This window comes from Podarcis tiliguerta (assembly GCF_965153285.1).
Source record: "Podarcis tiliguerta genome assembly, chromosome: 6".
Taxonomy (NCBI): Eukaryota; Metazoa; Chordata; class Lepidosauria; order Squamata; family Lacertidae; genus Podarcis; species Podarcis tiliguerta.
In genome coordinates, this window is record NC_139539.1 from 60,909,501 (window position 1) to 60,924,478 (window position 14,978).

Genomic DNA, 14,978 nt, shown 5'->3' on the forward strand with positions numbered 1-14,978 from the left:
TTCTGTCAAGGTTTGTTGCTAAAACTAATTAAATTACTACTTACCCCCTTTCCTAACCTGTGGTTTAAAAAATGCATTTTAAAAATGCACAACATTTTGACTTATTTCTTTGGCCTAATGTAACAGAAGTTTCAATCACTTATTTTAAGAAATTTTGGTAACTTGATCAAATGCTAGAGGAAGCTTCTAGTATCAAGTCAAATCCTCTCCTGCTAAAAACAGCAATGCAACAAATTTCCCAGTTAATTAATTAATATTGCAGGAATTGCATGTCTCTCAACTAAAAGTGAATTAAAGCTAGTCAGCTTGAAAGAGAGCTGTAAGTGAATAGAGGTAGAAACACATTACTTTTGCTCTAGTCAAAAAGGTTTTGCAGGTTTTTGAAACTAAACACTTGAAAGTTAGATGAGCAGAGCTCCCTCTTTTAAAATGCTCAAGCTCCTGAGAAAAACAAATTATTATTGGTCTTGGAGCCTAACTACTCTGATCTTATATTATGTGGTTAATTTCTGTTTCCTGTTTATAGTTCACTGTGGGTATTCCATCGTAATAACTATAATCAGTGTGTTTACAGAATCGTATGACTCTTTTGGTGTTTAGTTTCCAAAGCAATAGTCGGATTAGAAATGAAATGTATGAAATATAAATAGTTACAATTCAATTAGAGCCAGAATGTATGCAAAATAAGTAGTGTGATCCTTTACCATGGCAGTGATAGGTGATAAAATAATGGACTTGGAAATGCTGAGTTAATTAACATCTGCAGTTGGAAAGGAAACCACTGGCTGTATTCAGGCCCAAAGGAATAGAGTTGAACTTCTTGATGAATGGAAACTGAGCTGACAGGCTGCTGGTAGCAGACAAAAGCTTTTATTTAATATTAATGAAAGTTAATGGCATATAATCACTATTATCTTAGTGGGTTTTTTATCATCCTTAGTATGTGAGTATGGGACTTACTTTGTATAGAACTAATGTTGTAATTATTTTTGCACATAATTATTTTTGCAATTATTTTAAAATCCAAGGAAGCAACTGCTTTCCATGCAGTTGCTAGTATGTACAGTACTTCACTGGCTTTACCTTAGTGTCTGAATTCCCAAAGGTGATTATTCTCTTGAGTTAAATGTCAATTCATATTCTTGAACAACCTCTTAAGTGTCTTTTGTATTTGGATGCAGTTGCAAGAATACAGAGACTCTGTAGCATATTAGTGGTGCTGCAAATGTGTTCAGACACAATTTGCCTCTCTTAGAAAATTGTACTGTCATTAGCAGTTGGGTAAAAGTGCAGTTTGACCTCTTCAACTGAACCTTTAATGTGAATTGCAGCATTGTCTGTTTCTAGGCTAAGAGATTTGTGTTCTTTCTGCCGTATCTCCAGAGCACGCTAGTGCAATAGGCTAGTGTGGAGACACCAACTTGGCCAAGATCATTCAGGGACATCCAAAGCAAGTGCTTTATCGACTGTAGTATTGTGGTCTCTCTTTCATTTCTGAAAACTACTTGGGCAATTGATTAAATTGCATAGGAAAATTATGAAATTGTCCCAGACTGAAAAACTGTTCTCTCAGTGTCCAGTCATCATTTCTTGGAAGCTGGTCCAAACCTATACAATCTTGTATGTTATGAAAGGAAACATCGAGTTTTATTTGAAAAATAACATAAAGAGACCATAGTACTTGCATTTGGCAGTTTATCTAGCTGTTCATTTAGTTCTTCAAACAGTGCTGTAACTGAGGCAGATTGTGGAAAGACCATGTCTCTTCTGGAAAAAGTATATCTTAGTTTATTCAGTTCCATTTATTGAAGCTCCTTGTGTTTCTTGCTGCCTAATTGGTATTTGTAGCCAGGCATTGCTGTATCACATATAGTTGTGTTATTTATTTAAAATATTTTAATTTTATGTTTCTGTTAAAATATCCAAAGCAGTTCATAAAGGCAATGTATGAGAAAAAAACAGTGTAATACAATTTGAAACAGCAGCACCAGCAAAGGAAACAGTTGAAAATCAGAGTGATCTGACAAATGCCCTTTAAACATTGTTCCCTGTCCCTAATATCTAGTTTCAGTTCTTCAGATAAAATGCAGCGGCGGGAGGGTGGTGGCTCTACCCTACCACATGGGATGTTACTGTTCCTTCCCTAATGATCAGAGTTGCAGTCCAACAACATATGGAGTGCTACAAGGTACCCTTCTTTGGCATGCCAAATATCTGCAAAGACTAAGCAATTCTGGGACTGGCAGTTCTTTAAAGAGTATGTCACATAGACATGTATCTTCAGACCTTTAGAAGTGGGGCAAGTGAATATGGTGTGGGGTCTTTTGATAATATGATAATGTGAAATGTGAAAAAACAAGACAAAAATACATTTTCATGGCATTTGCATATGAAATGATGTCTGAGTTTAGGGATATGCCACCTGGGCATAAAAAAACTTCACTGTGCAAAGTTACCTTATAACTTAGCTGCACATTATCTTACCTCAAATAAACAGGTGGGCTCATTTCTTCTGAGTCAAATGTTGATGGATGTGTTCTGATAACATGGCTGGTTTGGGTAGTTTCATGTGGTTCCCCAACTATGAAATACCCACCCTGATGAGGTTTACCAACATGGTTTGTTTTTAGTTACCATACTAAAACCTTCCTGGTTGTTTTTATCTTTTTTTCCTGCAACATGTTTGCTGATGTTTTCTTTGGATGTTGCATTTTTATTTTTGTCCTGATATCCTTATACAGAACTGGATTGATGTGTTTGTATGTGTGTATCTATCTATCTAAAGATATATTTAAATATACTACCTGGCAACTTTATTTTTTATATAAAAATACTTACATAAGGGTTAGGCTAAAGCTTTATCTGTGGTTTCCTTTTTGTAAATGGTTTGGTTGGTCATTCTATGCCAGCCTTCCCCAAACTGCTGCCCTTACATGAAATATAATATTTTATTTAATATTGTTGTATGCCATCCCTATCTCTGAGCAGTGCAAGATTCCAGGCACTTACCCAGGGTCCGGTTTCATCCAAATGAGGGACAGCAAAGACTGTAGTGTCTTTAGGATAAATGGTTTATTCACATATATATGCAACCTGAGCCTACGATGGGGGAGCCCATAGCATTAGCCCCCCAGAAGGTCTTGCTTCTCCCATAGTCACAGCCTTGGATTCAAGCAGAAATCAAGCATGTCTCCCATTCTCAGGCTTCTGCCTGCTTCTAACCCAGCTCTCTCTCTCATCTGCCCTGGACTTTGTTCTTCTCACTACCAGCCAGCAGAGGAACCCCCCCTCCCAGTTGCTCCCCCCAACAACTTCCTTTCTTATACTAATGACCCATACTTATACTAAAGGTCAGTTACCAAGAAGCTGGCTTGGCTAATTCAACAATGGAGTCCTCCATTAGATTGTAACCCTTGCTGGATTGAGGAATTAGAAGGGACTCAGACATACAGCCTAACCCTCCCCCTCCAACTCACAACACCATGTATTATATTTTTAGATATACATATACAATGTTTTATTCCCCCACCTGAAAGCCAGAACAGGCTGTTGCTGCCTATGGTAAACCTGGATTTGTAATATATGAAATAGCTCGTCGTCGGATGAGGATGACTGCTCAATGTATCCCCCCCCCCCCATAGGCATGACTAAGCACCCTTTTTATAGGCAGTGCTTATGACATCAGATTACTTTGCTCTCCCTCACCTCTCAATCCTCCCGAATCACTTGTGCTGATGACACGCTTTTCCCCAGCAACATGACAGAGTTGCACAGGCTCTACTCTCTCTAAAGATACTAGCAGGAAACGTGGGAGTGTTTTTGCAGCAAGGTGATTATTAGCGTGGCCTCTGGAGCTTAAATGAGCAGGTATCACTGTAGCAACGAGTTTGGAGGTATAACAGTAGCCATTCCATTCTGACTTACATAATGCTCACATAGAAATGCTTAAGAGTTTCCTTGCTGGACATTTCTCTCTCATATCTAAGGATAGACTAGTAGTCTAGATATTTGCAGCACAGGAATATTTTATGGAATAGGATGCAGGCCTAAACGCTAGTGAAGAGGAAGTATTGAATGAAGCAGGGACTGGATAAGAGCAGCTACAAACCATTTTAGTTTCAAAGAGTGCTATTCCCCACCCCCACCCCCAATATCACAGACCTGTAGGATATTATTGCTTTATTAAAGTATAGAGCAGAGTTGCAGACCCTCCAAGTGTTCCTATTTTCCAGGGACGTCCCTGAGTTCTGATTTGATCCTGCAATCTCCCACTTATCCTTAGGCTGTCTCTATTTTCATTGGAGAAATATTAGAGGGTATGGAGTTATCCGACTCCTGAGTCATCTGAAGGCAATCCTGTATAGGGAAGAGTTTTTTAATGTTTAATGTTTAATTATGTTATTATATATATTGGAAGCTGCCCAGAGTGGCTGGGGCAACCCAGTAAGATTTGTGGGGTATAAATAGTAAGATTATCATTGTGGAATGGAATGTCTCTATTTTCATTGGAGAAATGTTGGAGGGTATGCAGTTGTAATCTGGAGGGCCACAGGTGAAATGCGCCGAAAAAATACAATTATTTCTGCTAGAGAAATTATGTTATTAGAACATAATTGTAATTGTGGAAGAAAATAATGTAGCTTCTCCAGAGACTGAGCTATCTATTGCTGCGACTGGGGCATAGAGCCCATTTAATAGACTTTCATATCAGCAGAACAATTGGATATTGCTGTATAGGCAGTGAATGGTTACAAATAATGTCAGTGGTCTAAAAATGCTTTTTTGGGGGATATGTTTCTAAATCAGGAGTAGGAACTTCAGGCCCACCAGCTGATCCATTGTTTCCCTGAAACCACACACAGATGTTAGTCAGGTGATGTCACTCCAATGAGCGGGTGATGTCAGCTGTGATGGGTGGGGCAAACAGATCCCTGCAGAAAGCAGGCTTGAGCCACCTGCTCATCAGCTAATAGGTGGTGCTTTTAATTCTACCAGGTTTGGCTGTGTGTGATAGTTCTCTGCATTCACACAATCAACACCTGCAGACAGCAGGAGTGACCTCCATGTACAACAGCTGATGCATGGAGAAGTCAACCCTGCCCACTTTGACCACAGGAGGTTCCAAGTGCCCAACAGCCAGCTAGCTGTGGAGCGTTTGGAAACCACTATGCAATGTGTTTTCACAGGTAGGCAATACATAGTGTATGTCATAAAGATATGTAGTTCACAAGTGATTCCCCTGTTCACCTGTCAAAGTTAGCCCATGCAGTGTGGAGCCAAAAAGATTCCCCACCCCTGTTTTACATAAACACAACTGGAACATGCCACATGTTACCTAAACAGCTTGTGAAACATGCCCAAAATATGCATTTCTCATGCCTTGAAATATCTGACTTTTTTCTTCTTCTCTCAATTACTGTGTCACTTGTAATATTGCTTTAACTTAGGTTACTTGAAAGTATGTTGCACTGATTTAGGATTGGAAAGAAATATGCTTTTATGTGTTTTTTCTAACTGCAACTTTGTAATTTATGGAGCCGTAAATAGCATTTTATTCATTATGCCATAATATTTTTTTAAAAATATATTTTTAAAGTTTCTATTAAATCTTCCATCCTAACTAACTTATACAGGCTTATAACAAATGTAAAGCTACCTAATTTGTTCAATTTATATTTTCCTTTTGTCTCCACAGGATTGAAAAAACGTACAAGGAAGGCCTTTGGAATACGGAAGAAAGAAAAGGACACTGATTCCACGTAAGTATTATTTATGTTTAAAAAAGTATTTCTGTATTACCATATGAAATATATCAAGGTGAAATAGACTATGGAGTATAGCACATCATGTAAAATTAAAAATAAAATATGAATTCTGTGTAAGTATTTATATTAATTTATAGAAGAATTTCTATACCACCATATCATAAAATATATCAATGCAGTGTACACTAGAAAACATCATTTAAAGTGAAATAATAAAATAAGGATAATCAGTTCAGGTGACTGACTCATCAAAAATTAAACAACTGCAAAGGCCCGTCAGCACAAAAAATATTCTAGAGATGCATGGAAGTCAAAACCAAGGAAACCTGCTGCATCTCAGCTGGGGGAGTGTTTGACAGCATGGCTGTGGTGATTCTAAATGCCTGACCTAGTTGAAGCCAATCTGGACTGTGCAGCATGAGGGACAACTAACAGTGTTCCTCTTGAAGATCTCAGTGATTGGACTGGAATAAAAAGGCTCAGGTGGTCCTTAGGTTTATAGAGTGGAAGAGCAAGGGGGCTAATGCTGAATGGTTAACAAGATTACACCATTAACTCATGAAATCTGCATTTTGACATGCACAATGGAAAACCAGCAAAGCAGTATCCAGTAATGCATACTTTAAAATACATAGCAACCTTACACCTGCGTGAGTGAGACAGCTGTCTGATATTGTGAGAATGACAGACAATTTTGTGTGTTTCAAGTCATGGACATTATATAGGTTGCCTATATTTTGCCCCTTTAAAAAAGTATTAGTAGCTATGCTTCATTCCTCAGAAACATCGTTCTCTGAAAGCCTAGGAGTAGGCTGAAATTTTCTTGTACTAATTGCATAGTATATCTAAACATGAGCCTTGACAGTAGGCAAAGGACATCTCTTAGAAAGAGAAAACATTCTGACACTTTTTGTCTATGCAGAATTGTCCTGGCTTTTCAGCTATACTTCAGTGTCATGGTGATTGTTCACCAGATGAGGTTTAGAACATAATGGGATTGGTGAATAGCTTTTGATGTTAAGCTGTTTTGTAACATGCGATGCTTAACCTTTCTGGATGATTGGGGGGAGGGGGTTTGAACTATTTCAAGTGTTTTCCTGCCCTCTATTTCTATAGCACTTTTAGGGGGCGAGAGGTACAAATTGAACCATTTCTCTCCCCCCCCCCCCCGAAAACAGAGTGGGAAAGAGGTGTCCTGGCTCCCAGTTGCTCAAGAACTGGAAAGAGGATTCTTTCCAAAAGCTTTAATGTTTAGATTGCTGTATACATATGCAAATCTTCAGCTTAAGCCATAATAGGCAATACACACTATTATTCCTAGGTACAGTTACACAAAAGGTTTGGACAGTTGATCTGACACTAACACACCCCCCTTGCTGTCTTTTATATAGGATTGGGACATGCTCAACTTAGTGCAGCAAAAATTTATGCTCTTCAGCAATCAATCTCTCACTACACCCAGTAGGCAGAATAATCTGTTCCTACCCCTTTAGCTCCTCCTCCTGGAGGACAGGGGAGGTCTCTTTGCCTCCCCCCCCCCCCCCCGAGAGCTGGGTGGGGCTGGCAGAGGCAAGGGTACTCTTCATGTCTGAAAGCACCAGTTTAGGTGGAGAAATAGGCACCGTGAAAGATTCAGGGAAAGGCTCTGATGGCTGTGGAGAGGAAAGCATGGCTTGTGGATCTTGTTGCATGTCGAGGTCCCCAGGTCCACCCCAAATAACTCACACATCACACAGAAATTTTTGTTTAAGATTTTTGGCATAATTTTGGCCACTATTAAAATACAAATTTGTGAGTGGTTGCGTAGGCATTGGTTGCGACTATCTGCCCCCACCATGGGGGACAGACTGACATTCCGCACGATGCGAAAGTCAGAATGGGGGAATACACTTGGGGGTTACGCGGAGCAGGGAACCTGCCCTCACCCCAAATGCAACCAGGAGCTCATTGCTATGGCCCGAGCCCCCTTGACAGAGTGGACAAGCAATAGTTAGCTCCCAATTCCTTTAACGGAATCCCTTGCAGCAACAGCATTAGAGGGGCAGGCACAGCCAATCCATGCCCCTCAACCAACCAAACCATAAACCAATGCCTAACCGCGAACCTTACAAGTTGTGACGATTTGCTACGCAGTAGGCAAAAACCAAATGGCCCCAGCCAATCAGCCAGATGGACAAAATTCCTACAAGGTCCCCGCTCCAAAGCAGACGACCCCATGACAGGCATAGCAAGGTCAAAGCGAACAACCCTAATTTTAGGGAGGGAGGGACGGGCAATCCGATGCATGGGCGAAAAGAGGAAGCCCTAGCCCCGTGCAAGGAGTTTTAGTATTTCTGGCTGTCAATCAGTAAATGGCAACATTAACTTCTTCCCAACAACAAGGGAAGCCCCAATCGCATCAGTGGCCAACGATCAATTAGCCAGCCCTCCAACTTTGGAGTGTCCTGGAGGCCCCCACCGCAACACGTGCTCCCCATGAAGGAGAACACGCTTTGTGGAAATGGGTGAGGCAAAAGAGCAGGTTGAATTCCCTATCCCACTTGAGCCCTTTCCTGGGTCCTTGGCAAACCATCCATCTGTATTGTTCTGACTCAGCCAGCCCATGATGAGGGTGGGGGGAGAGAGAGAGAGTGGCCATACTGTCTTTGTCCCTGTGATTATTGCAGGTCAATTTGTCAGTTTCTTGGGTGGTTTGGGGATTTGTTTTTGCCAAATTCTTTTGGTGACCTGGGTGAAAGTGAACAACAACGTTAGTTCCCGATAACCTATTTACAATCTTCCCCAAGTGTAGGGAGAAACAGTTATTGCCTCACCTTTAAAGGTGTGTGCCTCTACTGCGGTCCTAGCCTGTGAATGGGTTGCTTAGCAACAGGTAAAGGAGGTTGCTGCAACTATAGATTCATTTAAGCTGACAGAGAATCCACCTTCAGTGTCTGAAGTTGGTCAGTGCTACGGCTCCATTTCTGGAACATGTGATATAATAAGGATAATGGTTCTCCTGAACAAGGGACAGATTCCTCACCACTAATTAAAACTAGCCTTTGTCCCATCTGAGATTAGAATCTGTGACTTTCTCAGTAGGTTTGAGTTCTGGCACTTCTCTGATTAAACATATGCCTTATTTACCTAAAAAATGTAATGCATGTGCACAACAAACTCTTTGCAAGCGTAGATGATACCCAATGTTTGTCATTCTCAAACTAGACCCACTGAAAACCAACAGGCCTAAGAAACTTGTCCATTGATTTTCAGTGGGCCTAAGCCTGAAAATGATGAACATTGGATATCACTTTACAGGTTCAACTCCACTCCTGTATGTCTATGCAAATTATGTCAAATTATTGTTTGCTGCCATGTAATAGTGATCATTGCGAAAAATATGAGGCAAATTTATTATTTTTTTATTTATTACATTTTGAAAATTAAATGTTTGGATTTGTGTTCTTCTAAGCAGGGTTAACTTGAGCGACTCTCCCTTAAATGTAAGAGACAATTATTTATATTTCCACTATAAGTGGAATGTTTGTTGTTCATATGAAACATTAGGTTAAAGGGGAGCAGGACCAACTGAACAAAGAACATCAAGAAGGGAGCAGGCAGAATTGTGTGTTTTGAATTATTATTCACTAATGTGTCTGTCTAACAACAAAGCTCATACCAGCTCATACTTAAGAACCGCCCCCCTACAAGCTTCTGTGTTGATAGCTTGCAACAATGGCATAGAGACAACGAAAACTGTTTTAAATATTTTTCTATTTTTCTCTAGAGGAAATTGTTGAGATAACAACTAACCTTCTACATTGCATCAAGCTGAATGCCCGACATAATCTTTAATAATTTAAGTTTCCCTTTTTATGGGCACTCTGGGAGCACTAATGGTATAGCTTTATAGTATCATAAAGTGGAAGTGTGTAATTATAATGGGCTGGTCGAAAATACAATTTTGAAACACGTAAGTTAGCAGAGACATTAACTGCTGAAGACCCTTGTGCTGTTTTCCTGTTCGGGCATTATGGTTTTTTCTTTATGTTGCAATATGGATCTCTAACTAGGCAGACTTACAGAAGTGAAATGAGCCTTTTCTAAACCTCTGTTGTTAAGAAACTGTAGGGGTCTTGTGTTGTCAGCTCTATTCCGGTACTACTGCTCTTCATATATGTCACACAATCTTCATTGTGTTCAGCCTGACAAATAGCCTTCTGCCGGCAAGCTGTTATTTATTTCATAGATAGAAATTTGAGGAAGAGAGAGAAGCATTCTTTGGGATGCATCTTAAGAGTATGTGGAGAGGGTTTGGTGTTGCTTATACCAGCCCCTGCGCCTTATATACCTGACCCTGGCTCCTCCATTTCTGACTTTTGTACGTTTACTGTGAAGATCAGAAGGGAGGTTATAAACACATTCAGCAGAACATGCTCATAATCCATCCCCAAACAGGAACTCTGAAGGTCAGAAGTAGAGCTGACAAGGAGAGGGTTCCTTGTTTAATGAGAGAAGATTTATTATTTATTAAAGTATTTTTACTCTACTCTTCAGTCAACCAGGCTTCCAAAGATAAATTAAAACCAGTGATAAAACATTTTAAAAGTAAAAATTATGCATGTGGTCTTTAAGTGAGCTGTTCAAGAAAAGTGACTATATAATAGCAGTTTGCTTCATTGACTGATACTTCTTTCCTCACAGGAAACCCAGCCAGATGGGCGGGTATAAATAAATAAATAAATAAATAATCACAGGGCAGTTTCTTGAAGTGACCTCTGTGAGGGGGAGAAAGGGCCTGAAACAGCTGGTGAGGCAGCAGGTAAACATGGCTGTGGTGGTAGTAATAATAATAATAATAATAATAGTAATAATAATAATTTATTTGTACCCCGCCCATCTGGCTGGGTTTCCCCAGCCACTCTGGGCGGCTTCCAAGAAAGATGAAAAATACACTAAAATGTCACATATTAAAAACTTCCCTGAACTGCCTCATTGGCTGCCTCTTCTTCTGTTCAAAGTCAACTAATCTATGTCAATTTGATTAAAAACAGTCCCACATTGTGTCTCAACTCAAGTCCTCTTCAGGTGTGAATTGCATAACTGAGCATGATACGATGAATGGAGCAGTGGCGCTGCCTCACTGTCCCAACCCTCAGGTCATGCAGCTCCTTCGCCCTTTCTGTATGTTAGGTGTGGACATATTCAAGAGAGACCCTATGTGCAAAAACTTTCCATGTGTTATGGAACCCCAGTCACGTAGGGTTTCGGAACACATGGGAAATTTGTGCAGGAAGATGTCTAGAGGGACCGAGGCACAGAAGGCTTGAAGAGCAGCATAGCTTCAAGGTGGAGGATAGTGGCATGGTCCTGCAGCCCCTTTCTATGCCCCTTTTATATGATTCATGTGTGAAAGAGTCAATATTGGCTGATTGTTTTGCAGTGCAGAACTCCAACCTTTAAAAATAATGAGGAGAAAGTATTTCCAAAAATTTAATGCAGGAGGTTTGATGTTTTGTAGTCATGGTACATATTTTTACTTTCTTACAGAGGATCACCAGACAGGGATGGAACTGTAAGTATTTAAAGGAATTTATATATTGAATTAGTCTTAACTTTAAATTAGATGTGTCTAATGGAAAATGCTTCCCCCATCCTGTGAATCGTCATAAGCAATTTTGAACCCTTTGCCCTATTTCTATTTTAATATAGTTAATAATATTAAAACGATCAAGGTTGATACACTGCCTGATGTGCATTGGCTTATATCCAGTGTCTAAGGCCCTTCTCTCAAAACTTTTTTGGTCAAAGGATTATCAAGTGAGATAAATTTTCTAATAATCATCATAAATACAATGAACAAAGACAAACAACTATATGAAAGATGAAGAAACGTTTAATACCTGCAAATATTTAAAATTGGTCAATTCAGGAAGCCTTCCTGTAGAGAATAGAAATAGGAGAAGGGTTGCTGTTGAGTTACTGTTGCTTTTATTTATGATTTTAGGTTTTCTGTCTCTGCTAGAACTGGACTATAGAAGGAAATGTACCACATCAGCTATTAGGCTTTAAGTTTGCAATGAAGAATGTTGGGCTCAGATATGGATTTTACGTCACTTTTTATTGATTCCTGACTTTAAAACTCCCATTTAAATTTATCTTGTGAAGACTCTAAGGAAAATTGGAGCATTTGTTAGTCTTCACCAGATTTTCAGCAGTGGAATGGAAACACTATCAGCCATAAACAGCGTCATTTTTCTCCTAAAATTAAAGGAATTGGAGTAGTAAGGGCCTTTCCAGATGATCATTATTTTGCGTAATAAATGAGCTGCTGTTTCATTGGTCTTGATTCAGATGTCTTCCTTAAAGGAAATGCATCTGTGTCTGGAACATCGCATTGTCCAAGCATGTAACTGTCAGTGGGGAAATTGGGTTCTTCCCTATTTAGCATGTCCCTTGCTAATTCGCGAGTGCTTTGCAAGGATGCATTGCATGAGTGCCACGACCACAGATAGAGCCATTAGTGATGAGTGCTGACTTCCCTGCCTGTGATGTTTCTTCATATTTCTGGTGTTGGAGCATTTATCTTCACAAACAGTGGCAAAACAAACGAAGGCTGCTTTTTATTTTCTTCCTCCTGCAGCTCTATTGCAAATCCCCTTTTCCATTTATTTAGCTCTTAGAAGGCTATGCCATTCCTTCTCCAATACAGGAGTGCACATCTCCTGTAGGTTTTTATTTTTTAAGGGCTGAGCATCTGTCCCCTATACAGCAGAAATGTATAGGGGGGAAAGAATGGGGGTGAGAGAACTATACAACTTTAAATATCATACTAGTGGTGCTGGATAGAGGCTAGCCCAATCGTATCTTGATAAATAACTTCAAGGGGTTGGTGGGGCTTTGTCTTCTGGAAAGGCCCTAATAATTTTTTCTTTCTTTCATCTTCTGTCTATTTAAACCTCTGACCCAAGATCCTTAATCCTAAACATATTTACTTGCAAGTAAATATTAATGATTTCAGAAGAACTGAACGTCCAAGTAGATGTGCTTAGGGTCGCAGCTGTAGATTGAAAAAAGCCTGCATCCACACATCCTTCTGCATCCCCATTGTGTTTTGTCAAGCGCTTTTAGCTTAAAGATTCAAAAAGCAGACCACATTTGGAACTCTATACTGTTTTTAATGGTTCAGCCAAGGCTCTGTTCAGCAGAAGAAAAACAACTCTGTTCACATTCCCAACTTGCACGTTGATTCCACCCCACAGTCCCTGTCTGTGTTACATACTTAAAGAAGTAACAGGTGCACTGCCCCTTCAGGCACTTCACATACCCGAGATCATGTAGAGAGTCCCCACGTGCCCCCCTGTTGTCTTGAAGGGGGAAAGTCTTCCTAATGCCCCCGTGAGCTGGAATTCCTGAGCATGCGGGGTCCCAGCTCATAGAAACAGCCTGCACACATTCAGCAGTCTTTCTCCTTCATTCCTGTCCCCACAGATCAACAATGTGGGACTGGAAGAGGGATGATATGATATGGAGGGAAATACTTGGTCTAAAAAGGGAGGCAGGGAACACAGAAACCCCGTGCAAGAAACAATCTCCGCACTTGTTCACCACCACCCAGTTAAATTTAACACCAAAGTGATGAACAGAAGGCAGAGGAGGACTGGCTTTCTTTGCAGATATGGGCCACATTTGCACTATACATTTAAAGCAGTATCATACCACTTTAAACGGCCAAGAATCCTGTGAACTGTGGTTTGGAAAGGGTGCTGAGTTGTTGGTAGAATCCTATTCCCCTCACAGAACTACAATTCCCAGGGAGGAATCCAGTGTAGTGCTATGGCTATCCTTCCAGCTTGCCAGATGGCACAACCCCCCTCTCCCCAGCTCTGTATGCTATTCTAGGGGTTCTCCTGACACACACACCTGAGCCTGTTTGGAGACACACAGGAGGAGAAGAGGGGGGAAATCCCCATTGCTCTAGTGGAAGTCCTTGTGTTGGCTTCCATTAGCAGGACTAGTTAGTTGAATCCTGCCTGTAAAGTGGCTTAACAATCCCTCTTCCCATAGAACTCTGGGACCGTAGCTCTCTGAGGGATGCTGGGGTCTCCTAGTAACTCTCATCCTCTGTGAGGCAAGCTGAGAAGCAATGAGCTGCTGAGCAACTTTTTTGTTCTTGGTGTTGACCATGAATGATAAAACGCTCTCTCTGTCCATGCTGGTTCATGCACCGTTACCACCTCGGTGTGTTCATTGTGACACACTAGTGCTTTCCTAAGATTTTTCATTTAAGGCCTTCACTTCTACGTTTGTTGATGATGTTCCTCATGTAGCATTTTGCTTTTCAGAGGCTATGAGAATGATGCTAACTTCATTTCTCATTTAGTACAAAAAAATTACATTCTCTTTAAAATTGTACACAATCCCTTCTCACATTAAGATTAAGAGAAGGTGCTTACTTTGTGAAACATGAACCTGAATAATTTATTCTGCTATATTTAGTATAATGTAGCCTTATTTTTATGCTGACTTTGGAATTATATGCTTGCAAGTTTTAATCAGATTAATGAAGAAGAAGAAGCTAAATGACCAGAATTTTAAAGTATGCTTGAAAACTGTTCATGTTATTGGCCTGTTTTTTTATTTACTTTGTAGACTAGAGGTCATAAAAGACTGTAGGTGATGATCAATACCAAAAGAGCTGGCACTTAGAGAAGGATCATATTTCCTAGAACTCTTCAAGACTTACTTAATAGCAAAATGTTGCTAACCTTTTTCTGCACAAAACCAGGATGAAAACATTCACTGAGTCACTTCTTGTAGGTATGTGTTCAGTTACAAAAGAAATGCTGAGTTATATTACAAGACTCTAAAGGCCCACTGCAATGGCCGCCACATTAAATAAAGCATGTTCTGCAGAATTGTATGAGGACATAGTTCTGAAATGCATGAAAACGTTATGTCTTGTAAACATCTTACTCAAAGGAAATAAGGGGGAAACATTTAGCATTAGAGATAATTGTCCATGCCACTCAGTTATAAGAGAACCAGTTTCTGCTGAATGGAGCCCTATCATACATTCCAAAATAGTCTGCTGACAGCAGCATTTACATTTGGCAAGTAATGCCTTTGAAAAGTGCATTCTGAGCTTGCTTACTCCATGTAGATTCATGTGTTTTAAAAAAACCGAACCACCCAATACTTTAACCCTTTTTCTATAAAAAAACAAAATCCATT

General features: G+C 40.0%; 1 protein-coding gene across 20 annotated transcripts in view; it reads left to right on the top strand.

Annotated features, from left to right (window-relative positions):
- Nucleotides 1–14,978, top strand: part of SGIP1 (SH3GL interacting endocytic adaptor 1) — a 126,789-nt gene that overhangs the window by 39,382 nt on the left and 72,429 nt on the right. For 18 of the 20 annotated variants that reach the window (XM_083448283.1, XM_083448282.1, XM_083448268.1 and 15 more), the window contains 2 exons: nt 5,696–5,759; nt 11,295–11,319. In XM_083448283.1, the coding sequence (XP_083304409.1) occupies nt 5,696–5,759; nt 11,295–11,319 (89 nt within the window). Of the gene's footprint in view, nt 1–5,027; nt 5,187–5,695; nt 5,760–11,294; nt 11,320–14,978 lie in introns of those variants that run through there. The other 2 variants (XM_083448276.1, XM_083448280.1) reach the window with 2 other exon arrangements.